The sequence below is a fragment of the Rhineura floridana genome, chromosome 3 (genome assembly GCF_030035675.1).
Source record: "Rhineura floridana isolate rRhiFlo1 chromosome 3, rRhiFlo1.hap2, whole genome shotgun sequence".
NCBI classification, from domain to species: Eukaryota; Metazoa; Chordata; class Lepidosauria; order Squamata; family Rhineuridae; genus Rhineura; species Rhineura floridana.
Genome location: NC_084482.1, coordinates 209,331,841 through 209,358,451, shown reverse-complemented (window position 1 = coordinate 209,358,451; position 26,611 = coordinate 209,331,841). Strand labels below are relative to the sequence as shown.

Genomic DNA, 26,611 nt, shown 5'->3' with positions numbered 1-26,611 from the left:
CACGCACACACTTTATTCAGTACTTTCCCTGTATTTCAGCACTTCAAATCCCCTTCTAGATTAGCAGGATTTACAGGATTCATCTTTTTTTATTTATTAAAACATTCATATTCCAAACTTCCATTGAACACAAGTCCGCAGTGGGGCAAATATGGCTAGAGATCAATACAAAATCTTTAAACCACAACACAGTTAAAACAACAATTAACAAATAAACACGGGGAGACATTAAATACCACACTAAATGGCTGGAGTGACTTTAGACTCCCAAAAGTCTCACAAGCACTGGAATTGCTCAGTGATTTGAGGCTCCATTTCTTATCCCTTTTTCTTATCATTGCAGAAGGAGACGAATGGGAAACCAAGAATAAGGGTGAACAATCTGGGAAAGAGACATTGGAAAGAAAGAAATATATGGAGAAAGAACAACGGAAAAGGAAAACCAAAGTAGAAAAGAGGAGGAATAGAACCTCCACTTCTGAGGACAGTGATTGCCGTGACATTGCAGTCCAAGAAAAAACAGATCAAAGAAACAAAAGAAGTAAATGTTCTGGTTATGGGAAAAGTCTCAACTCTAAAAGAAAATACAAAGCCTACTGCAAAAATCACAAAGAGGAGAAACGATGTAAATATTTGGAGTGTGGAAAGAGCTTCAGTCAAAAGAGAAGTCTCATAACTCACCAAAGAATTCACACTGGGGAGAAACCATATCAATGCATGGAATGTGGAAAGAGCTTCAGTAGAAATTTCTCTCTCACCTTGCATCAGAGAACTCACACTGGGGAGAAACCATATAAATGCTTAGAATGTGGAAAGAGCTTCATCCGCAGGAACAGACTCACTTCCCATCAAAGAATTCACACTGGGGAGAAACCACATAAATGCTTAGAATGTGGAAAGAGCTTTCCTTACAGTTCTAAACTTGCTACACATCAAAGAGTTCATACTGGGGATAAACCACATAAATGCTTGGAATGTGGAAAGGGCTTCCTTCTCACTGAACAGCTTACTTCCCATCAAAGAATTCATACGGGGGAGAAACCCTATCAGTGTTTGGAATGTGGAAAGAGCTTCCTTCGCAGTAGTCAGCTTACTTCCCATCAAAGAATTCATACAGGAGAGAAACCCTATAAATGCTTGGAATGTGGAAAGAACTTCCGTCACAGTTCTAGCCTTTCTTCGCATCAAAGAATTCATACAGGGGAGAAACCACATAAATGCTTGGAATGTGGAAAAAGGTTCACTCGGAAACTGCATCTTTCTAATCATCAAATACTTCACATGGAAGAGAAACCATATCAGTGTCCTGAGTGTGGAAAGGGCTTCAGAGACAGTTCTAGCCTTTCTTCCCATCATAAAATTCATACAGGGGAGAAACCATATAAATGCTTTGAGTGTGGAAAGGGCTTCAGAGACAGTTTTAATCTTTCTTCCCATCGTAGCATTCATACAGGGGAGAAACCATATAAATGCTTAGAATGTGGAAAGAGCTTTTCTCGAAAGATCTATCTCACTGATCATCAAAGAATTCATGCTGGAGAGGAACCCTATAAATGCTTGGAATGCGGAAGGAGCTTGAGCTGCAAGAAGAGTCTCACTGCCCATCAAAGAATTCATATAAGAGAGAAATTAAGAAAAAATATTTGGATTATTGAAAGAGTTTCAGAAGAAACAGAAATTTTGTCATCAAGAATTCATAAAGAGGAAAAATCATATTAATCTGTAGGGTATAGAAAACCTGTCTCCCAGATGAAAGATGGAAGGGGAGTGAATATGCTCTAGGTGACAGATAGGGGTGACTTGATCAATGGTTGTTCTGCTTCTTGACATGATATTGATATGAATACCAGTTACTGGAAACCTCTGGAGGGGAGAGTGCTCTTGCACTCAGGTCCTGCTTGTGGGCTTCCCAAAGGCTTCTGTTTGGCCTGATCTAGTAGGCATTTCTTAATGTTCTTATTTGTCTTCCTAGCATTTAGCCAAAGTGATTCATTTGTGTCTTTTAATTTTTCTATTTTAATATTTGTTTCATTCATTTGTGGTATTTATTATACTTTTTAAATTAGGCAGTAGTTTTGATGTGTAAATGTTTTGCTGTTGTGAGATGGTTTGAGCTCAAGTGGATTTGTGGAAAAGCAGCATACAAATATTAAACCAAACCAAAAAGCTTCAGTAAGAAGATGCGGCTCATTTCTCATCTAACTATTCACAGAGGAGATAATCCCTATAAATGCTTGTGCAAGTGTCCTTTATGTGACCCAGCGGACAAAATGTGGTGGCCAAACAGAACCCATGAGGCTAAAACTTACCAGAGCTGTCCTAACTGTATGGCCTTTTAGTTTAAAAGAAGAACATTACTATCAATGCAAAGTGGAATTCCAGGGAACAGGCTTTAGATGCATGTTAGTAGACATCAGTCGGGTGTCCCAGATGCAAGGTTCATAAAAATCTAACAGAACATTAGTCCGGGTAAAGAAAAATGTTTAAAAACAAAATAGTGTTAGGAATAGTGGGAAGAGAAAGAAAAATAGCAAGAGGAGAGAACAGCAACTGTGGAATGGGATCATTTTGTCTTGTATTTCACCAAACAGATCAAATTGTCTGACTGTGAACCTGTGCAGTATTGTGGAAGATGTTAGAAGAAGAGACACATTTGCTCTGTGAAAGAACCTCCAAATGAGGGGAAAGCTATGGCACATGTCAGTCAGAGCACCACACTGGGACCAGGGAGACCATGGTTCAGATCCCCGCTCAGCCATGAAAATTCATTGGGCAACCTTGGGCCAGTCACTGTCACAGGGCTGTTGTGATGATAATATGAGGGTTGTAATTGTAACGATGATGGAAACACTGATACCTTAAACCTAGAAAACGTAATATAGGAAAGAGAAATATATAGATCACGAAATAGCTAAGAGAGGGTAAACGACTTAGAGGTGATGAGTTGTATTCAACATAGCACAAAGGCCCATCAGCACCAGCATTTCTGCTTGCCCAATGGAATGATCTCCGCTCTCCTCCCCCCGCGTGCTGTTTTGGGTGGTTCTCTTGATCCTCCAAACCAGTTTGGAGGAAGTGCATGTGGGAGGAGAGGGAGAAAAGTCCCACTGCGCTAGTGGGAATCATTGTGGTAGCTTCTGCTAGCGTAGCAAGTTAGTTGAATATGCCCCTTTGTTACAATCAAAGGGCATGTACATTTTATTCAGTCAGTTTTTGATACCTTAAGTAGATAACAGCAGAAATAGAATAATATAAGTGAAATGTTAAGAGTTCAATAAGCGGAAGCCAAAATATGGAGCAATATGGAGAAGAGTGTTGACAAATGGCAGGGCAAAACTACTGTATGTATGTTGGAACTTAGCGATGCATCTGGAGGTAGAAAATAACGCAAAGAAAGCCTGGCAATAAGAGTAGGGAGGCGCGAATTGATCACGAGCCTTTGGCATGATACAAGGTGACAATCAGATGAGATCCATCTGAGCATATTGGGAAGGAATCTTGAATAAAGCCTGTCGAACTGCCTCCCAACTGAGATGTGATAGACACCCTCCTTGGAACATAGCAATTCTGGCATAAGCTTTCGGACCAACGTAGATATAGAGCAAACTGCCCGATACCGAGTCAGACATCTGGTCCATTGAGCTCAGGATTCTCTACACTGACTGGTTGTGGCTCTCCAGGTTTCAGACATGGGTCTTTTTGTTGGAAGTGGGGCAAGAGCAACTCCTGTTTTGTTCTTTTGTTTAAGCTCCAGAAGGAAGATAGAGCTAGGGTCCTCCAGATAGATAGGCTTTGTTTACCTTTTACCTGTGATGCTCTGACTGACTTCCTTCTGTCGCTAGACTGTGACGCCTTTAGGGAAGCTTACCTGCCCCTCCTCCTTCTGCCCTTTCCATTCCTTTGTCCTCCGGCTGTCCAGGAGAGAGGAGACTTCCTTTGTCTCTGCTCTCTCTCCGAGCATGGGGCTGACTCCTACACCTGGGAGTTATGCCTCCAACTTAGCTAGTTAGTTAGAACTAGGTTTGCCTTTCCTATCTACTATGTATTTCTCTAAATAAAGTAGCTTTTCTTATTTTACCAAGTCTCCAGTCTCAGTGATGCTGTTGCAGGGTAAAAGCCTGCTTTCTTAGGCAAACCCACGCACACGCTGGCACACTCGCATTTCAACATCTGCTGTTACTCTCTGCTGCTGTGGTGCTGCTTTTAAACGAAATTAAGCAACACAACTACACACAGCGCAACACTTTTACAGCCCTTTCTGGAGACACCAGGGATTGAACCTGGAACCTTCTGCATACAGAGCGGAGGCTCTACTTCTGAGCTATGGCCCTTCCCCCAAGCTCCTTGCTGAATTCAGGCACATGACTAAGACTTCCTTGTGCCAGCAGGCATTGCAAGGAAGTGTGGTTTTGTGATGAATTTTTATTGCCTTACCTTTCGTATGGTTTATTTTTATGCACACTGCTTTGAAATGCTAATGATTCAGCAGTATATAAGTTTATTAAATTTTAAATGCATACATTATAAAAGCCTAAGAATATCAGCCTAATGCTCCACAGATATCCACATCTTACAGGAACAGTAGATAACTCCTGACATGGTAAGAATCTCACCTGCTAGCTTGTCCATTCATCCAATCCCGTAAGGTTCATGCTCTGTTGGAATATCATATGGACTATTTGCTTAAAGTGTTAGATTATTAGAACAGGATGTGTGTACTGAAGTGAAATGATGCAAACATGAAAGATATAGGTATAGATAACCTGTCTGACTCAACAGCACCTCCATCAACCCACAGTTCATTATGGTGTGGCCTACTTGGTTAAAATATTACAGACGTGATTATGTATACTGTTAAAGAGTATTGTACAATTGTTACTTTTGAATCTTTTTTCTGTTTTTGTAATTCCTTCAAAATCTGAAATATAAAATAATGAAATTTGAGTCTCACCTGTAAATAAGCAAAAATAAAATAATACAGTTGTGTATATCTAAATTGTTTGTAAGACAAAGCGCAGCCCCGGGAGGACTGGCTTAGAGGGAAATGGTGACAAAAAGCTTCAAAACTGGAGTTTGTCAAAGGGGCTGTGAGGTCTCAGGAGGCCCAACATTTCCTCAGCGACAATTCCAGCCTGGGAAGAGGGATGGATGATGGTGGAGCTGTTCTGCCTCCCAACCTCTTTGGTCCCTCTTCAGTTTGTGCCCCCTTCCCTTCTGCATTGCCATCTTCGCTCGGGAACCTGAAGTGCCGCTGAGTCTCCAGCAGGCCTGGAGAGGCCAAAACTCCCATCTGCCTGCTGCGCATGTCTCCACCTTCGGCTCCCGCTTGGAGAGAAAGGGACTCCTAGTATTGAGCATTGCAAGGTTTAAGGGGACATAACTCGATTCCTGGAGAGGAAGGGGGTTTGGGGTGGGGAGAGGGGGCGCTGTCTTACAGAGGAAGAGCCCCTCCCTGCCTCGCTTCCCACGGGGACGACGACGACAGAGCCTCTGCCTTTCCCAGGCGCTGCATCCATAGGTGGCCCCTCCTGCAATTTTCCGGTGAGTTCCCCCTCGCCATGTTGTGTACTTTGCTCAAGGGGTCTCCCAGGGCCGCACGGGGAGCGTGCCGAGGAGGCCTGTTGGGCTGATCCACTGGGAATCCCCCACGACTACCAAGCCGGGGCGGGGGGCTTCTCCCTCTCTGCAAAGCCAGGAGGCCACTTTAACATGCGAGGTGGGGATTCAGGGTGAGTCTGCGGCGCTGTGTTGATCAATGGAAATGAGTCATCAATTGTATTTTGATTAACATTCGTGCCGTCATTGATCAGTCAGTTCCTCTTGGCTGACACGCATGTGCGCATTCAGACATGGAGGGGGGGACCCATTCAGACCTAACAGAAAGCACTACGGGAACGTGCCGATCTTTTAATCAGAAGACCCCAAACGAAAATGAATAAACAAGTAGTTTTCAGCAACTGAAAAGCAATAAATAAACGGGGCAATGGAAATTCCCAGCTGAGCAGGAAAGGAATTGCAGAATGGATCATAGAATAGTAGAGTTGGAAGGGGCCTATAAGGCCATCGAGTCCAACCCCCTGCTCAATGCAGGAATCCAAATTAAAGCATCCCCGACAAATGGCTGTCCAGCTGCCTCTTGAATGCCTCCAGTGTCGGAGAGCCCACTACCTCTCTAGGTCATTGGTTCCATTGTCAAATGGCTCTAACAGTTAGGAAGTTTTTCTTGATGTGGCACCACAACCCCATTCACAGCCCCATTACCCTAGATGGGATTGGGGGGGTCACCAGCCTTGACCTGGGATAGCAATTGCCCCCAATGCCATCAAGTTTCAGAAGCAGGACAAGCTAGGAATCTCCTCGTCCTGTGCGGGCTCAGACCCTCTCCTGGAGTGCCCCATTTCAGTGTCTTCCACAGGACCACTTCTTGCTGGGGATAATTCTGCCCAGGCAATTTTTTTTGTGAATCACGTTTGGATTGCATTACATTCTAGAAGACATTTACTGGGTTAAACTGGAGCTTAAAAACAATAGATGACAACAGTCATATTAGTGATATGCGACAACGGTGGAAGGGAGCTCCATGGAGACGTGAGTTTTCCGCTGGCTGCTGAGTCTTTGTCATAGGATATGGGCAAAAGAAGGGGAAAGGGGGGAAGAATCTCCCTTGATTAGTGAAATATTGGGGAGGTGTACTGCAAATGGGCAGTGTGAGAGTAATATGAGTAGCTGTGCAGGCAACAGAACCTCCCTAGATAGAACCAGTATACCAGATCATAGGTGCCAGGAAGAAGTGCTTTATATGACATAATTAAAAATATCAAAAAGAAATCAAAGGGAAAAATAAGTTTTCATCAGGAATGTAAGTCTTCTGTGTATGAGGCTTTAATGGATTAATAAACAATCTACAATTGAGACAATACTTCAACTGAGATTCCTTTAGTTGAGCAGCAGCCTTAATTTAAACCAACTTCAATTTAGTGTGGTGGAAGGTCAAGAGAGGAACTCTGCATGGAAGGGTAGGAATTCTATGCAATAGACCAGCAGGACAGATGCTGCATCTTCAAATCCACCACCAGGCTGAAGACTTTAAATGCCTGAACTCCTCCCCTGCCCCTTTTCTAGTTTCTCTTTTAGTGTCACAATTCACCAGTCTTTTCTTCTGGGAGAAGACTTGACTGCTAGCCAAACTCATCCGTACTTGTTCAGGGAATGTTTTCCTGTCCTGACAGTGTAAATAGAACAATGTCTTGGCTTTGCAGGACTTCGTAGCACCTCCAATTACAACAACCTTCATCTTGGGACTAAAAAGACGAAGAAGATCCTTTTGCCATGTTGCAGGCTTTGATAAAACACAGTTCAGTGATGGAAGAGGGAGACTCAGCTGTCCCTGAAGAAGGAAGAGGCCTCAATACCATCAAGACTTGGAGCAGTGGGGAATTCTGGGAAAGCACCATGCAGAAGATCCAGTGCGAAGAGAACACACTCAGCTCAGATCTGCACTGCCAGCGTTTCAGGGATTTCTGCTACCTGGAGGCGGAGGGCCCCCGAGAGGTTTGCAGCCGACTCCACAGTCTCTGTCATGAGTGGCTAAAGCCCGAGCGGCACACAAAAAATCAGATCCTGGACTTGGTGATCCTGGAGCAGTTCCTGGCTGTCCTTCCCCCAGAGGTGGAGAGCTGGGTCAGAGAATGTGGAGCGCAGACCAGTTCCCAGGCGGTGGCCCTGGCCGAAGGTTTCCTCCTGAGTCAGGCAGAGGACAAGAAGCAGGAATATCAAAAGGTGAGAGGGTTCAATCTAGATCATGGATATCCAACATGGTGCTCTCCAGATGTTGTTGAGCTAAAGCTTCCATCATTCCAGCAACATCAGGTGGCGGAGCAAGTTGACTACCCCGATCATGCAAAATAGCGCAGAATGTGAGGGACCATGTGCCAAAATTATTTACTCCTTTTCCAACTTTCCCTGGCAGGCATCCAACCAGAGACATCTAGGGCCCCTCAGGTTTTTACTTCTCTATTCTTTTTCTAATCCTACATCATTGATGTCTTTAATCCTTATTGCTATTTCAGATAAAGAGTCTGTTTATAGAAGTGGCCACGGATTTCCCTGAGGCAGAGAGGCCTCCATCGGACACCAGACAGAAGCTGCTGGGTAAGGATTAATGGGGTATAACTTATGGACTCCTCAACCTTTTGAGGGAAGACAGAGCTCAGAAATAGGAATATAGGAGGCTGCCTTCTACTGAGTCGGATCAATGGTCCATCTAGCTCAATACTGTCAACACTGACTGACAGGGGCTTTCCAGGATTTCAGTCAAAGTTCTCTCCCAGTCCTACCCGTTTCTAGATGTTCTAAATGATTAAAAATGTGTTTAGATGCTTTTAATTGTTTTTCAGTAGTTCTATAAGTTTTAAATGCATGTTGTATTTCAAACTGTCTTAACATTTTAATGTTTGCTGCTCCAAGCTCTGTTGGGAGGAAGGAGAGGAGAGAAATTTGATAAACAAAATAAAATGTATCGATTTTGGGCTCTTGGCCAGATATCAAAGTGATGTTTCCCATGGATAAAGTCATGAAATGCTGGGATTGAACCTGGAACAATCTGCATGCAGAGTAGATGCTCTGTCTGAGCTATGGCCTGAGGGGGGCAATTCAAGTTTCTCCTTTACTGGTGGGCTAATGGTGGGGCCCAGCACAAGTCTTGTATATCAGAAAACTTGCGTCTCAAAAATATTTTAAAATCTCACATTTTAAAAAAATTGCCCATGCTCACAGGTAAACACCTGCACATACCCCACAATGGGGGTGGAAACACAAATTGGGGCGGGAGTTGAGACTGCCAATGTGCACTCCCTGGAAATAACACTCCCGCCCGTGTGTACAGATAGGAGCAATAAAGATGACATTCTACAGATAGGAGCAATAAAGATGGTACCGCTTGCAGGTGTGGACTGCTGGAAATTTGTAGAGAAACTTTCGGGGGGGGGAGAAACACACACACATGATTCCTCCGTGTTTGAAACGCTTTGTGGGTACTCAGTCCTGACCAGTTATGTACCCTGCTTGCAGGCAAAGGTGTCTTCATTACTGTCCGAGTAGCAAAATTTCTTCTGGCAGCTAAGAAAACATGAGCCAGATCCCAAAAAAGTAGTGAGGTGAGATGTGTTTCGGGGCTGTTGTGTTTTAAGCATCTTTATAGCTCATTACAGAGAGGTAATATGTGATTTATATTGTGGGGGGAGTACTGTTTTTCCATTTTCTTAGACATAGGCAAAATGACTGCTGTTGAGGTGGCCTTTGCAACCTGTAGCTTTAAAAATAAAGCTTTATTCATGCGCTCAACAGGTGAGTTTCTTTCTAATGCCCACACATACTTTGATTTGCATCACTTAACCTCTGAGGCAAGCAGGCGTTAATGGTTTCCCATCAACTGTCTCTCGCAGGCGATGGAAAGATGCCGCCCGCAAGACCTACTCAGCCACCAGCTCTTTCTTGTGGAGTCGGAGGAGCTGCTGTTGAATTGGATCAGGTAGGAGAGGAGTGGGGAAAGTTTTCAGACTGAGGGCCACATTCTCACCCAGGCAACCTCCTAGGGGCCACGTGCAAGCGGTGGTTTGTGCCACATATCAGAGTGCATGAAATATTTTAGGGTCTTCACACACTCACACAAGACCACTCTCTGTCTGCCATCCAGGCAGCCAAGAGAAGCAGTGTGAGAGTTCAAGGGCACGTTCCAGCCAGCCTGAGTGCCTCTGTCGCTTGCTGGCTTTCCTGGGCCTAAACAGTTGTTTCTCCTTGAGAACGCCACTCAAAGAGGTTCCATTAAATTGTGAGAATAATGATTAATGTCACCTTAACTAGCCTTTGGATATAGGTTGCAGATAAATCTTTTTATGAGGGAATTTCTTTTTCATTCAGAGTCCGGTGCCCTTTGAGGATGTGGCTGTGCATTTCACAGAAGAGGAGTGGGCCCTGCTGGATCCTGACCAGAGAGCTCTGCATAGGGAAGTCATGGAGGAGAATTATGGGATTGTGGCCTCTCTCGGTAAGGCTCCCTGTTGGATCATAATACTGATTTTGAAATTCTAATGTTTTTATAAGTGTTGAACCCAACGGGAAGCCTACAAGCAGGACCAGAGTGCAACAGCACTCTTTCTTCCTGTGGTTTCCATCAACTGGTAAAAAGAAGCATGCAACCTTCTGACACTGGAGGCAGAGCATAGCCCTCATGGCTAGTAGCCATTGATAGCCGTATCCGCCATGGATTTCTCTCATCCACTTTTAAAGCCATCCGGGTGGGTGGCCTCCCTGTCTCTTGTGGGAGCAAATTCCATATTTGACTGTGCATTGTGTGAAGATGGCCTTTTTTTTTGTCTGTCTTGAATGAGGAATTTTGCCCACCCCTTTGGATTTTTTGTTAAATGGGCAGTTGGGATATAGACTTTTTATAATAATAATAATAAAGATAAATACCACTACACTGGAAGATGGAGACTGTTCTCTTTGTGTATGTTTCCCCTCCCTAGAGGTGGGTGGAGGGAGGGGTCCAGGAAAATGGGGCTCAGAAATCCCCTCCTGCAGCTGGACCCAGTTATGGAAGGAGAATCATCCTGCTTTGTGGCACCATATGGAAATGCAGAGGACCGTTATAGGACTGGAGTAGCCAATGTGGCATACTGCACAGGCTGTGGGTGTATATGTATATATATTCAGTACTTTTCCTATATTTCAGCACTTCAAATTCCCTTCCTGCAGATTAGCAGGATTCACAGGACTCATCTTTTTATTATTTTTTTATTACATTTATATCCTGCCCATCCTCCCAATAGGATCCCAGGGCAGCAAACAAAAGCACTAAAAACACTAAAATCATAAAAACAGACTTTAAAATATATTAAAACAAAACAAAACATATTAAAACAAAAAAACATCTTTTTTTAAAAAAAAAGTTTTAATAATGCATTAAAAAGCAATTGCAACACATTGATTGATTAAAACATTTCGATCCCAAGCTTCCATTGAACACATGTCCACAATGGGGCAAAAATGGTTCGACATCAATACAAAATGTTTAAACCACAACACGATCAAAGCAACAATTAACCAATAAATATGAGGAGACCACAATAAATGGCTTAAGCCATTGTAGACTCCCACAAGCCTGACACGTGGTTGTTCTATTTACCTGTACAACATCCTCATAAAGTAGGCTAAGCTCAGACAGTGTGATTGCCCAAGACCACCCAGTCAGCTTCAGCTCTGAGGTGGAAGGTGAACCCAGGTCTCCAGGGTCCAAATCCAACAGCATGTAGCACACCAACTATCACTTAATGCCAGTTAGGCGAGACAATTAAAGCAGCAGTAAGATCTGCCTCCCATCTAAAGCCTTTCAGTTCTTCCTTTCCCACAAGGGATGAAATTATTCAGTGATTTGAGGCTCCCTTTCTTCCTCAGACTTTTATCCCTTTCTCTTGTCATTGCAGAAGGTGAGGAATGTGAAATCAAGCATAAGGGAGAACAACATGGGAAAGAGTCACTGGAAAGAAAGAAATATATGGGGGAAGAACAACAGAAAAGGAAAACTGAAGCAGAAAAGAAGAAGAATAAATCCTCAGTTTCTCAGAAGAGTGACTGCCATAATGTTGCAGTCCAAGAAAAAACAGATCAAAGAAACAAAAGAAGTAAACGTTTTGGTTATTGGAAAAGTCTCACCTCTAAAACGAAATGTAGAACCCACTGCAGAAATCACAAAGAGGAGATATCCTGCCAATATTTGGAGTGCGGAAAGAGCTTCAGTCAAAAGAAAAGTCTCACAACTCATCAAAGAATTCACACTGGGGAGAAACCATATAAATGCTTGGAATGTGGAAAGAGCTTCAGTAGAAATACCCCTTTCATTTTGCATCAGAGAACTCACACCGGGGAGAAACCATATAAATGCTTGGAATGTGGAAAGAGCTTCAGTAGATATTCCTCTCTCACCTTGCATCAAAGAATTCACACTGGGGAGAAACCATATAAATGCTTAGAATGTGGAAAGAGCTTCATCCACAAGACCAGCCTCACTTCCCATCAAAAAATTCACACTGGGGAAAAACCACATCAATGCTTAGAATGTGGAAAGAGCTTTTTTTACAGTTATAAGCTTACTAAACATCAAAGAGTTCATACTGGGGACAAACCACATAAATGTTTGGAATGTGGAAAGAGCTTCAGTCAGAAGACATCACTCACTAATCATCAAATAAATCACACATCAGAGAAAACATATAAATGCTTGGAATGTGGAAAGAGCTTCATTCGCAGTGAACAGCTTTCCTCCCATCAAAAAATTCATACAGGGGAGAAACCTTATAAATGCTTGGAATGTGGAAAGAGCTTCCTTCGCAGTGGTCAGCTTATTTCCCATCAAAGAATTCATACAGGGGAGAAACCCTATAAATGCTTGGAATGTGGAAAGAACTTCCGTCACAGTTCTAGCATTTCTTCGCATCAAAGAATTCATACAGGGGAGAAACCACATAAATGCTTGGAATGCGGAAAGGGCTTCACTCGGAAGATGCATCTTACTACTCATCAAATGCTTCACAGAGGGGAGAAACCATATAAGTGCTTGGAGTGTGGAAAGACCTTCAGCTGGAAGCAAAGCCTTGCTTACCATCAAAGAATTTCCAGAGGGGAAGAAAACCCACACAAATGCTTGGAATGTGGAAAGAGGTTTGGTCAGAGCTCTGCTCTCACTTACCATCAGAGAATTCACACCGGGGAGAAACCATATCAATGCCTGGAGTGTGGAAAGGGTTTCAGAGCTGTTTCCAGCCTTCGTTCTCATCATAAAGTTCATACAGGGGAGAAACCATATAAATGCTTTGAGTGTGGAAAGGGCTTCAGAGACAGTTTTAACCTTTCTTCCCATCGTAGCATTCATACAGGGGAGAAACCATATAAATGCTTGGAATGTGGAAAGAGCTTTTCTCGGAAGTTACATCTCAGTGATCATCAAAAAATTCATGCTGGAGAGGAACCATATAAATCCTTGGAATGCGGAAAGAGCTTGAGCTGCAAGAAAAGTCTCACTTCCCATCAAAGAATTCACACAAGAGAGAACTATGAAAAGTGCTTGGATTATTGAAAGAGCTGCAGAAGAATCACAAATTTCATCATCAAGAATTAACAAAGGGAAAATCGTATTAATCTTGAGGTGCAGAAAACCTTTCTCCCAGATGAAAGAAAGAACCAGAGTGAATACACTCTAGCTTAGAGATAGGGGTCACTTGATCAGTGGATGTTCTGTTTCTTGACATAGTATTGATTTGAATACCAGTTGCTGGAAACCTTGGAACCTTGCAGGCTTCCCGGAGGATTCTGGCTGGTGTGATCCAGAAGGTTCTTCCTATGTTCTTATTTGTGTTCCTAGTTTATATCTAATGTGATTCATATGAATTTTGTGACCTTTTATTTTAAAATATTACAGACGTGATTATGTATAAACAATATTGTACAATTGTTAATTTTGAATCTTTTTTCTGTTTTTGTAGTTCCTTCAAAATCTGAATAATAGATATACAATAATGAAATTGCGTCTCACCTGGAAATAAGCAAAGATAAAATAAGAAAACTGTATATATCAGAATTGTTTATGAGACACAGCCTAGCCCCAGAGGTCTGGTTTGGAGGGAGATGGTGACAATCTGCTTCAAAACACCATTTTGTGAAAGGTGCTGAGAGGGGGACCTGATTCCACTCAGAGAGTGACTATTCCCTGAGTTCCCTGTGAAGAAGGAATGACCATTAAGCCATTCTGCTGCTCTGCCTCCAGACCTCTTTGGTCCCCTCCTTGCCCCCTACCCTGCTGCAATGCTATCTTCACTTGGGGACCTGAATTATCTCTGAATCTCCTGCAAGCCAAACAGGAGAGGCCAAAACTCCCATCTGCGTCCTTCATTTTCATGTAGTGGAAGGCCCAGAGTGTCCTGACAGTGTGTTCAGAACAGTGTCTTGTCTTTGCAGGTGTTGGTAGCACCTCCTTTTAGGACATTCTTTGCCTTAAATTGGCAAAAACAAATTTCTTTTTTACCTGTTGGAGACTTTGATGAAGCACAGATCAAAGATGGAAGAGGGAATATTAGCTGAAGAAAGAAGAGTCCCCGATACCACCAAGACTGGGAGCAGTGGGGAATTCTGGGAAAGCACCATGCATAAGAACACCCTCAGCTCAGATCTGCAGCTCCAGAAATTCAAGTATTTATTATTTCAAATGCATCAGCAGAAGACCAGTGAATGTATTTTAGTTTATGAAAGATATAAGAATAATACAGGCAAAGAGAAATCAACAGCACAATATACATATATGATTCTTAGGGAAGGAGAAATACTGGGAACAGTGTATGGATGTAAAAATACAATCATCACATGGGAAAATAAAGAGGGAAATTGCTGTTATGTGCCTTCAAGTCAATTACGAATTATGGCGACACTATGAATCAGCGACCTCCAATAGCATCTGTTTTAAACCACCCTGTTCAGATCTGGTAAGTGAAGGTCTGTGGCTTGCTTTATGGAATCAATCCATCTCTTGTTTGGCCTTCCTCTTTTTCTACTCCCTTCTGTTTTCCCCAGCATTATTGTTTTTCTAATGAATCATGTCTTCTCATCATGTGTCCAAAGTATGATAACCTCAGTTTCATCATTTTCGCTTCTAGTGACAGTTCTGACACCCAATTATTTGTATTTTTCGTTGTCCATGGTATGCGCAAAGCTCTCCTCCAACACCACATTTCAAATGAGTTGATTTTTCTGTTATCTGCTTTTTTCACTGTCCAACTTTCACATCTATACATAGAGATTGGGAATAGCATGGTCTGAATGATCCTGACTTTAGTGTTCAGTGACACATCTTTGCATTTGAGGATCTTTTCTAGTTCTCTCATAGCTGCCCTCCCCAGTCCTAGCCTTCTTCTGATTTCTTCACTATTGTCTCCATTTTGGTTAATGACTGTGCTGAGGTATTGATAATCCTCGACAGGTTCAGTGTCGTCTTTGTCAACTTTAAAGTTACATAAATCTTCTGTTTTCATTACTTTAGTCTTGATGTTTACTGTAGTCCTGTGTTTGTGCTATTCTCTTTAACTTTCATCAGCATTCGTTTCAAATCATTACTGGTTTCTGCTAGTAGTATGGTATCGTCTGCATAGCTTAAATTATTGATATTTCTCCCTCCAATTTTCATACTTCATCTTGGTTCAATCCCGCTTTCTGTATGATATGTTCTCCATATAGATTAAAGAAATAGGGTGATAAAATACACCCCTGTCTCACACCCTTTCCAATTGGGAACCAATGGGTTTCTCCATATTCTGTCCTTACAGTAGCCTCTTGTCCAGAGTATAGGTTGTGCATCAGGACAATCAGATGCTGTGGCACCCCCATTTAGTTTAAACCATTCCATAGTTTTTCATGATCTACACAGTCAAAGGCTTTGCTGTAATCTATAAAGCATATGGAAATTTCGTTCTGAAATTCCTTCGTCCGTTCCATTATCCAATGTAGGTTTGCAATATGATCTCTGGTACCTCTTCCTTTTCTAAATGCAGCTTGGATATCTGGCACTTCTCGCTCCATATACATAGACTTATTAATTTCTAGTTATTATAAACATTCAACATACGTATGTGTCGCTACAAGTGGACAACAATATACTAGAATCCAGATATAAGATATAAGAGTCTACTACACAGCATAGATATTGGGGATGTATGGTAGTACATTACATTTCATAGTATTGCCTACATCAATTCACCTCAGTAAAGGGAGTGTTCTCACCCATGGTGCGTGTGAATCTCAACACGTAGAACAGATGTTCTTCCTTCTTCGGTGGGTCTCGGAAACAACTGACCCTGATCTCTACGGCTGGCTGGCTTTTATAGCCTTTGGTTATCTTGATCTAGGCTTTACATATTGACATTAATAGTAGACTCTTATATCTCCCTCTCAGCATCTATGTGGGTTCTGTTCCTGCATCCTAATCCTATTTTCTATCAACCAGAAGCACTTAGGTTGGCTGAACGCCCAGACTGTTATCACATGTTGATGTTTCTCTGAGAACATTTGCCTTAAAGTGAAAGTAAACATATTCCAAGGGAGGAAACGTCAGGGTTTACTTAGAGGCTTTGAAGTACATTTCCACTACATATAATTTCATATCATTTTCTATACTTATATCTAACATTAAGAACTTGAGATGACCAGTATCTATAGGAAAAACATAGGGAGCACATAACAACCTTAAACCTAGAAAAATTAATATAGGAAAGAGAAATTCAGATAATGAAATAGGTAAGAGAGGTCAGGGTAAACCGATTAGAGGTGATGAGTTGTACTCAATGAAGCGCTAAGGACCATCAGCGCAAGCATTTCTATTTGCCCGACAGAACGATCTCCACTGTCCTCTCCCCGTGTGGTGTTTGGGAGTTCTTCCAACCCTCTGGAGCAGATTTGGGGAGCTGTAAGAGAAGAGACAACAGAAAGTCTTATTGCAGTAGTGGGAATCCTTGTGCTGGCTTCCGTTCAGACAATGTAGTTGAATATGGCCCTTTTGTATACTCAAGTGGCATATAAATTTTGTGGGGGGAAATCAATAAAATATGCATACCTTAAGTAGCTGACAGCAGAAATAGAATAAGATAAGTGAAGTGTCAAGAATTTAGCAAGCAAAAGCAAAAATATGGAGCGATATGGAGAAGAGTGTTGACAAATGGGAGGGCAAAAATGTTATATTTATGTTGGAAATCTAGCTGTGCAGCCGGAGGTGGAAGACAATGCCAAGAAGGCATGAGAACAACTTACCTGCTAGCTCATCTGAAGAAGCAGTCAAGATTTATGCTGTGTTGGAATAGCATCTCAACTCTTTGCTTAAAGTGTAATATCATGAGCCCAGGATGTGTGTGTTGAAGTGAAATTATGCCAAACATGAAAAAAACCACAAATCTATAACCTATCTGGCTGGTTCAACCTCTGTCGAACCACAGATTTTGAATTTTTCCCCGATGGTCGTAATTTCTTCAATATGACCTCTTTTTAGGTAATAAAACATGACTGAGCAGGCAGGGCAGGGTATGTATACATACATACTTATTTATTTATTTATTTATTTATTAGACTTCTATACCGCCCGACTAGCAATAGCTCTCTGGGTGGTGAACACAAAAAATACAATAAAATACGCAGTAATACAACAAAGACATATAAAAATAAAACAATCTAAAATCAATTACAACAGATTTAAAATTAAGTTAGCTTAAATTAAAATGAAAATGCCTCGGAAAAGAGGAAGGTTTTAACTTGGCACCAAAAGGATAACAATGTCGGTGCCAAGCGCACCTCCTCGGGGAGACTGTTCCAGAGTTCGGGGGCCACCACTGAGAAGGTTCTAGATCTTGTCATCACCCTCTGGGCCTCTCTATGAGTCGGAACCCGGAGGAGGGCCTTCGTAGTAGAACGTAGTGTACGGGCCGGTTCGTATCGGGAGAGGCGTTCCGACAGGTATCATGGTCCCGCGCCGTATAAGGCTTTATAGGTTAATACCAACACTTTGAATCTGGCCCGGAAGCATATTGGTAGCCAGTGCAGGCGAGCCAGAACAGGTGTTATGTGCTCGGACCGCTTGGTCCTTGTTAACAATCTGGCTGCTGCATTTTGCAGTAGCTGTAGCTTCCGAACTGTTTTCAAAGGCAGCCCTACGTAGAGCGCGTTGCAGTAATCCAAACGCGAGGTTACCAGAGCATGTACAACTGATGTAAGGTCCTCCTTACTCAAATAGGGACGTAGCTGGGCTACCAACCGACGTTGGTAGAACGCATTCCGTGCCACCGAGGCTACTTGAGCCTCAAGTGAAAGGGAAGAGTCTAAGCAGACTCCCAGACTACGAACCTGCTCCTTTAGGGGGAGTGTAACCCCATCCAGGACAGGGTATATATCCACCATCCGATCAGAGAAACCATCCACGAACAGCATCTCAGTCTTGTCAGGACTGAGCCTCAGTTTGTTAGTTCTCATCCAGTCCATTGTCGCAGCCAGGCAACGGTTCAGCACATCGACAGCCTCACCTGAATGTATATGAATGTATGTATATATGAATATACATAATGAATAAAGTAATGAACTTTGCAGAGCTTGGAAAAGTTACTTTTTTGAACTACAACTCCCATCAGCCCCAGCCAGCATGGCCACTGAATTGGGCTGATGGGAGTTGTAGTTCAAAAAAGTAACTTTTCCAAGCTCTGACTTTGAGCTTCACCTGGAAATAAGCAAACATAAAATAAGAAAATAGTATATAGAATTTGGTTATGAGTGAGAGGCTTGGTTTAAAAATTCTGCGAGGTCTCAGGAGACCCAAAATTCCCCTCAAAGAGCAACAATTCCTCTCAGAGAGCGCCTATTCTCGGAGTTCGCCTGGGAAGAGGGATGGATTAATGGTGGAGCCACTCTGCTGCTCTGACCCCAAACCTTTTTGGTCCGTCAGTTTCTGCCCGCTTACTTCTGCACCGCCATTTTCGTTTGGGAACCTGAAGTGTCGCTGCCAGGAGGCCGGGAGAGGCCAAAACTCCCATCTGCGTGCTGCGCATGCCTCGTCCTTTGGCTCCCGGTTGGAGAGAAATGCAGAGGGAATTCTCCTTGTTTGGCATTCTAAGGGTTAAAATGAGCCGAACTCGAATCCTAGAGAGAAAGGGGATTTGGGGAAGTGGTCTCCTCCAGTGCAAAAGCCCCTCCCTGCCTGTCTGCCTTCTCCCTTTCGGGGCAGCGAAGGAGCCTTTGTCTTTCCCAGGCGCTGCGTCCATCGGTGGCCTCTCCTGAAACCGGGTAAGTTTCCCTTCCTCCCCACTTTGTGCATTTGGCTCAAGGGGGAACGAGGGTGAGGAGGAGGCCTGTTCATCAGATCCACCCGGGATCCCGCAAAACAACCAAACCGGGGAGCTGAACTTTTTTCTCTGCCCATGTGCAAAATCTTGTACCCGTGTGCTCCCACCTTGACATGGGAGGCGGATATTCGAGGCTGATTTTGGCAAGGCTGCATCGATCACTGGAAGTGAATCCGCCTTTGCACTTCGATTAGAATCCATGACCGCCGCTAGTCAGGCTGTTCCCAGGGCTCCTTGGCTGACACGCATGTGAGCATTCAGACATGGGGCGGGGGGAGTCTTTGCAGACTGACCAGAAACCCTACGGGAATCTGGCAATCTTAAAATCAGAAGGAGCAAATATGCAAGGCCTCGAACATAGCGTATTCCAGGAAAAATTTAACAAAATAGATGAAAGGAGCCAAGAAATCCCTAGCCGGGAAGGGTGGGACTTGCAATGGAACCACCATCCCATCCACAGCCCCTCGCTCACCCCAGATGGGATGGGGGGGGAGGCAAAAGCCTGCTGTGGGTCATGCCAGCTTTGACTTGGGATAGCCATCCGACCCAATGCAGTCAAGTGTCAGAAGTGGGGCAGGATAGGGATCTTCTGGTCCTCTGCAGGCACAGACACCCCCCTGGAGTGCCCCACTGCAGTGTTTTCCACGGGACTATTTCCTGCTGGGAATAATTCTCCACTTTTGGTGAATCAGGTTTGGATTGCAGCCTAAGGTGTTAAATGCTATAAGGCATTTATAGGATTAAAGCAGACCTTAAAAACCATAGATGACAACAGTCTTCTATTAGTGCTATGTGACAAAAATGGTGGAAGGCAGCTGAATGGAGATGTGGTGTGATTTTCTCTGGCCGATGAGTCTGTGTAAGAGGCTATAGTCAAAGAGAGGATAATTATAGATAAGGCTCTGGTCTGTAAGTGAAATAGTGGGGCAGGCATATTGCAAATGGGTGGTGTGAGAGTACTATGAGTAGCTGTGCAAGCAATAGAACCCCCCTAGATAGAAGCAGTATACCAGACCACAGATGCAGGAAAGTCCTTTATATGATATAATTGAAAATATGAGAAATTAAAGGGGAAAATACTTTTTCATCAGGAATATAGGTCTTATGGATTCCTTGGATCAATAAACTATCTACAAGTGAGCCAATGCATTAACTGAGATTCCCTTAGCTGAGCAATAGACTTAATTTAAACCAACTTCAGTTTGGTGTAGTGGAAAGCCAAGAGAGGAACTCTGCAGGGAAGGGCAGGCATGGTAAGGGACAGACCCGCAGGACAGATGCTGCATATTCTGATCCGCCACCAGGCTGAAGCCTGTAAATTCCTGAACTCCTCCCTCCTCAATGACCAGTCTTTTGTTTCAGGGAGAAGACCTGATTTTGCTGTCCTGACGGTGTAAACAGAACAATGTCTTGGCTTTGCAGGACTTCATAGCACCTTCAGTTAGGACAATCTTTCCCTTGAGATATAAACTGGCAAATACAAATAAATTTCTTTTGCGGTATTGGAGGCTTCACTGCAACACAATTCAAATATGGAAGCGGGAGACTCAGCTGTCCATGAAGAAGGAAGAGGCTCCAATCCCATTAAACCTGGGAGCAGTGGAGAATTCTGTGAAAGAAGCGTACAGAAGATCCTGAGTGAGGGAGACACCTTCAACTCAGATGTCCAGCGCCAGCATTTCAGGCATTTCTGCTACCAGGAGGCCAAGGGGCCCAGAGACCTTTGCAGCCAACTCCACCATCTTTGCCATCAGTGGCTGAAACCAGAGCGATACACAAAGATCCAGATCCTAGATTTGGTGATCCTGGAGCAGTTTATGGCTGTCCTTCCCCCGGAGATGGCAAACTGGGTGAGGGAATGTGGAGCAGAGACTAGTTCCCAGGTAGTGGCCCTGTGTGAAGGTTTCCTCCTGAGTCAGGCAGAGGAGAAGAAGCAGGAAAAGCAGCAGGTGAGAGCTTTTCATTTGGATCATGGATATCTAATGTGGTGCCCTCCAGATGTTGTTGAACTAAAACTCACATCATCCCAGCAACACAGGGTGGGGAATGACACAAGTTGGCTACCTCAGATCGCGATCGTTCAAAGGGGCTCAGAATGTGAGGGACGGTGTGCCAAAGGTTGTTGTGAGGATAACATTGGGAGGGGGAGAACCATGTTTGTATGCCACTTTCAGTTCCTTGGAGGAAAAGGGGGATATAAATTTAAGAAAAATAAATAGAATTATGTACCCATTTTCCAACTTCCTCTGGCAATCCTCCATCCAGGGATATCCAGCGCCCCTGAAGTTCTTCCCTATATCCTTCCTTTTTAATCCTCCACCTTTGATGTCTTCAACTCTTATTGCTGTTTCAGGCAAAGGGTCTGTTTGCAGAATTGGGCACTGATTTCCCTGAGGCAGAGAGGACTCCGTCGGACACCAGGCGGAGGCTGCTGGGTAACGATCAATGGGATGTATGTCAGCCTGGTCTCTCTGTGTTGATTTGGAAGGAAATGTATGGACTCCTTAATCTTTTGAGGGGAAACAGAGCTGAAAAATGGGAACAGGAAGCTGCCTTTCACCAAATCAGATGAATGGCCCATCTAGCTCAGTGGTGTCTGCACTGACTGGCAGCAGCTCTCCAGTATTTCAGGGAGGGTTCTGTCAGAGCCCTGCCTGTTTCTATATGTTCTAAAAGTTTTCAAATGTGTTTATGTGGTTTTTATTGTTTTTAAATGTTTTATGCACACTTTTATTGTATTATAACGTGCATTGTTTTAACATTTCAACGTTTACCACTCTGGGCTCCTTTGGAAGGAAGCTGGGGACAGAAATTTAATAAATAAATAAAATAAAATAAAATATCCACATTTGGGCCCTTGGTCAGGTATCACAGTGCTGCTTCCCATGGATCAAGTTGTGAAATGCCAGGGATTGAACCTGGGACCTTCTGCATGCAAAGCAGATGCTCTTCCTGAGCTGCGGCCTGAGGGGGACACATCAAACTTCTCGAGACTGCACAGTCTCGGGTGGACAGACCCCCCCTCGGCCAGATCTGTTCCCTGCTTGCAGGCAAAGATGTCTTCGTTACTGTCCATGGAGCAAAATTTTCCTCTAGCAGCTAAGAAAATATGAGCGCGGTTCCAAAAAAGTAGCGGTATGTGGTATTTTTAAATATCTTTATACCTCATGGTAGGGAGGTAATGTGTGATTTATACTGAGGGAGGAGTATTGTTTTTCTTTTTTCTTCTGTGTATACATCTCGACTGAATACGGCAAAATGCGTGTGTTGTAACTAAATTCTGGTTGTCACTAGCTTTAAAAAATATTTTATTCTTTCACTCACAAGATAATAGACATGCATCACTCTGAGGCAAGCATGTGCCAATGGCTTCCCAACAACTTGTCTCTCACAGGTGATGGAAAGATGCCAGCAAGACCTACTCAAGCGCCACCTCTTTCCGCTGGAGTAGAAGGAGCTGCTGCGGGACCGGATCAGGTAGAAGAGGAGTGGGGGAACGTTTTTAGTCTGAGGGCCACATTGTCATCTAGGCAACCTTCCAAGGGCCACATGCCAGTGGTGGTTGGGGCAAAGTATCAAAGTGGGTGAAGTATGTAAGGGTCTTGAGACACTTATGCACAGCCCTCTTTATCCACCATCCAGGCAGACAAGACAGATGATCAGAGTTCAAGGGCATGTTCCAGCCAGCCTGGGTGCCTCTGTCCCCTCCTTCCTTTAACAATTATCTGACGAAGGTTTCATTAATTACTGAGAATAATGATCAATGTCACCTTAACTAATATTTTCGATGTTGGTAGTAAATAATCTTCTTTATAATCTTTTTCTTTCAGGGTCAAATATCCTTTGAGGAGGTGGCTGTGTATTTCACGGAAGAGGAGTGGGCCCTGCTGGATGCTGACCAGAGAGCTTTGCATAAGGGAGTCATGGAGGAGAATTGTGGGATGCTGACCTCTCTCGGTAAGGCTCCATGTTTCAGAATTCATTATTTCATTATGTGATGAATCCCAATATCCTGATGGAGCAGCGATCTACTGCATTCTCTCTGAATACACATCCACCAGTTACGGCCTTCTAAAAATGGCCTAACTGGTGTGAATTGGGAATTGGGAATTAGTTATTTTGTGCTTGGCTAAAGACATGACTGTCATCCGAGATGGGCCAAAGGACAATCCATTGGAGAAATGAGGCTGGTTCTTGTTGGCCTCAAATTCCCATAAATAGGTGAGGTTCCACCCTCAGCTGTTGCCTTCCTGGAGGCACCCAATCAGGAATCTGACGTTGCTCTTTCAGAACCAGCCTTCCATTTTTTTCTCCCTCAGTCAGCCAGTGCCTTAGAAGACAGTACAGATAAGCTCCACTTTGGTTTCTAAGTTAGTTTGCAAACTAAGATAGTTTGCAAGAATTTATTATTTTTGGCTTTGGGAACACAAGTCTAACCCACTTTGTTTAGATTTATTTATTCATTTATTGCATTTGTATACCGCCCCATAGCCGAAGCTCTCTGGGCGGTTTACAACACTCAACTAACAATTAGATAAAGGTCAAGTGGAAAAAGGGGAGGTAAGAAGAGCCTGCTGGATCCGCCCAGTAGCCCATCTGGTCCAGCATCCTGTTCTCTAAGTGGCCAACCAGGGTCCTTGGAAACAGGGCTGTGAAACTCCCTCATATAGCTGGACAGACGAGGGTGTGGAAGGGGAATCTTCCTCCCCAGTGGATGCCTATCATACTTGGATAGCATTCAAGTTGTTTAATGATTGAGGCTCCATTTCTTCCTTGGGCTCTTATCAGTTTCTCTCTACATTGCAGAAGGTGACGAATGGGAAACCAAGAAGGGAGGAGAATTACATGGGAAAGCGACATGGGAAAGAGACATATCTGAAAAGAGGGAAGAGCATGGAATGAAAACCAAAGCAGAAGAGAAGTGGAGGAATAAATCCTCTGCCTCTTGGAGCAGTGACTACCATGAAATTGCAGTGCAAGAAAAAACAGATCAAAGAAGCGAAAGAAGTGAATGTTTTAGTTACGGGAAGTGTCTAAATTCTAAAAGAAAATGCAAAGCCTACTGCAAAAACCACAAAGAGGAGAAACCAACTCAGTGCTTAGAATGTGGAAAGAGCTTCATCTGTAAGAATAGACTTATTTACCATCAAAGAATGCCCACAGAGGAGAAAGCATATATGTGCTCAGAATGTGGAAAGAGCTTCAGTAGATATTCCTCTCTGACTTTGCATCAAAGAATTCATACTGGGGACAAACCATATAAATGCTTGGACTGTGGAAAGAGCTTCAGTCAGAGCTCAAATCTCGCTTCCCATCAAAGAATTCATATTGGGGACAAACCGTATAAATGCTTGGAATGTGGAAAGAGCTTCATCTATAAGAACAGACTCATGTATCATCAAAGAATGCACACAGGGGAGAAACCATATAAATGTTTAGCGTGTGGAAAGAGCTTTCCTCACATTTCTACACTTTCTACTCATCAAAGAATTCATACTGGGGACAAACCATATAAATGTTTGGAGTGTGGAAAGAGTTTCAGTCAGAGCTCAAATCTCGCTTCCCATCAAAGAATTCATACAGGGGAGAAACCATATAAATGCTTGGAATGTGGAAAGGACTTCCGCTGCAAGAAAACGTTTACTTGCCATCAAAGAATTCATACTGGAGAGAAACCGTATAAATGCTTGGAATGTGGAAAGGGCTTCAGAGACAATTCTACGCTTTTTTCTCACAAAAGAATTCACACTGGGGAGAAACCATATAAATGCCTGGAATGTGGAAAGAACTTCAGCTGCAAGAAAACTTTTACATCCCATCAAAGAATTCACACTGGGGAGAAACCATATAAATGCTTGGAATGTGGAAAGGGCTTCAGAGACAGTTCTATCCTTTCTTCCCACAAACGAATTCACGCTGGGGAGAAACCATATGAATGCTTGGAATGTGGAAAGGGCTTCAGAGACAGTTCTATCCTTTCTTCCCACAAAATAATTCACGCTGGGGAGAAACCATATGAATGCTTGGAATGTGGAAAGGGCTTCAGAGACAGTTCTATCCTTTCTTCCCACAAAAGAATTCACGCTGGGGAGAAACCATATGAATGCTTGGAATGTGGAAAGAGTTTGAGCTGCAAGAAAGGTCTCACTTCCCACCAGAGAGTTCACATAAGAGAGAAATTATTAAAGAATGATTGGAGTGTTGAAAGAGCTTCAGAAACACAAATGTCATCATCCAGAAATTCAGAACGAGGGAAAACCAAATTAAATGTGTAGTATAGAAATCCTGTCTCTCAGGTGAAAAACGGGAGGGGACTGAATACACCCTAGCTGAGAGACAGGGGCATTGTGATCAATGGTTGTTTCATGTCTTGACACAGTATTTCTTTGAATACCAGTCGTTCATCAAAGAATTCCCACAGTGGAGAATCCCTATAAATGCTTGTGGAAGTGAGGTCCTTAATTTGCCGAAAGGGCATAAAGTAGTGACCAAGCAGAGCCCATGAGGCTAAAACTTACTAAAGGTGTCCTAACAGCAGGGTCTTTCTATTTAAAACAAGAACTTTGCTACCATTCCAGGGAACAGGTCCTGGTGGTTTTGTGTCTTATTCAAACAGATAAAATTGTCCAGCTGTGAACCTGTGTAATATTGGGGAATATTTTAGAAGGAACACGCCCGATACATTTGCTGTGTGAAAGAACCACTACATGAGGCGAAAGCTGTGGCCCATGACAGTCCATGTGGTATCCTAGTTAGGGTGTCAGACTGGGACCTGGGAAACCAGGGTTCAAATGCCGGTCAGCCATGAAAACTCATTGAGCCAGTCACTACCACAGGGTTGTTGTGAAGATAATGTGGGCAAGGGGAGAACCATGTTTGTACGCCACCTTGAGCTATTTGGAGGAAAGGTGGGATGTAGTTGTAGTAATCATAATAATTAGAATGGAAATATTGATACCTTAATCTAGAAAACTTAATATAAGAAAGAGAAATATAGATAATGAAGCGGGTGAGAGAGGGTAAGGTAAACTGCTTAGAAGTGGTGAGTTGTATTCAGCGTACTACTAAGGATCGTCAGCACCAGCATTTCTGCTTGTCCGATGTAACTGTCCTGCCTGAAGCCGAGAGATCCAGACTCAGCCGTGGCTGTGATGTTTTCCCTTTTTATTAAAGTTATAGTTACATCAAAAGCAGTATGCCTCATTAAACTAACAATGCTTTCTAGGAACTTTCCCTCTGACTAAGCATTTCTTCGCAGCTTGCAAACATTGACTCAGCAATTGGCCTCCCTGAGTCCACTTAAGTCGGCTTGGCTTTTGCGTGTAAACAAAGGCTCCTCATCGTCTGTTGAATCTCTTGCTTCAAACACCTCCAACTGTGGGGTGAAGGGGGCTGGATCTCAGCTTTCCCTCCAACAGTTGTGGGTGGTCTGTTTGCTCAACTGGCAAGCTGTGGGGCGCCTGGCTGGGAAACACCAGGTGGACCAGGTGGCGTCTCTGTCACAGGTCCTTGGGGCGTGTCTTTGAGAGCACTCTCTAATGGGGCAGTCTCTGACTGTTCTGGTAGTGCTTCTGTGGGGGGGGAGAATTGGGGGGGGTTGAGCTGTCAGTGACAGGGATCTGAGTGCTCCGAGAGGCCTCTCTGATGCTATTCTGTTCCCCCATCTCATCATCCCAGACGTCAATGTCAGTGTA

At 43.5% G+C, this 26,611-nt stretch overlaps 1 protein-coding gene across 1 annotated transcript in view; it reads left to right on the top strand.

The window, feature by feature from the left end:
• LOC133378918 (zinc finger protein 91-like) overlaps positions 1-26,107 on the top strand; it is a 32,446-nt gene extending 6,339 nt beyond the window's left edge. Inside the window, exons 6-14 of the mRNA XM_061613530.1 lie at positions 344-1,555; positions 7,780-7,787; positions 11,780-13,116; positions 18,800-18,858; positions 20,418-20,866; positions 21,271-21,369; positions 22,245-22,394; positions 22,748-22,874; positions 23,724-26,107. Coding sequence (XP_061469514.1) covers positions 344-1,555; positions 7,780-7,787; positions 11,780-13,116; positions 18,800-18,858; positions 20,418-20,866; positions 21,271-21,369; positions 22,245-22,394; positions 22,748-22,874; positions 23,724-25,192 — 4,910 coding nt within the window. The 3' untranslated portion in view covers positions 25,193-26,107. The remainder of the gene's footprint in view (positions 1-343; positions 1,556-7,779; positions 7,788-11,779; positions 13,117-18,799; positions 18,859-20,417; positions 20,867-21,270; positions 21,370-22,244; positions 22,395-22,747; positions 22,875-23,723) is intronic.
• The last annotated feature ends 504 nt before the right edge of the window (positions 26,108-26,611 follow it).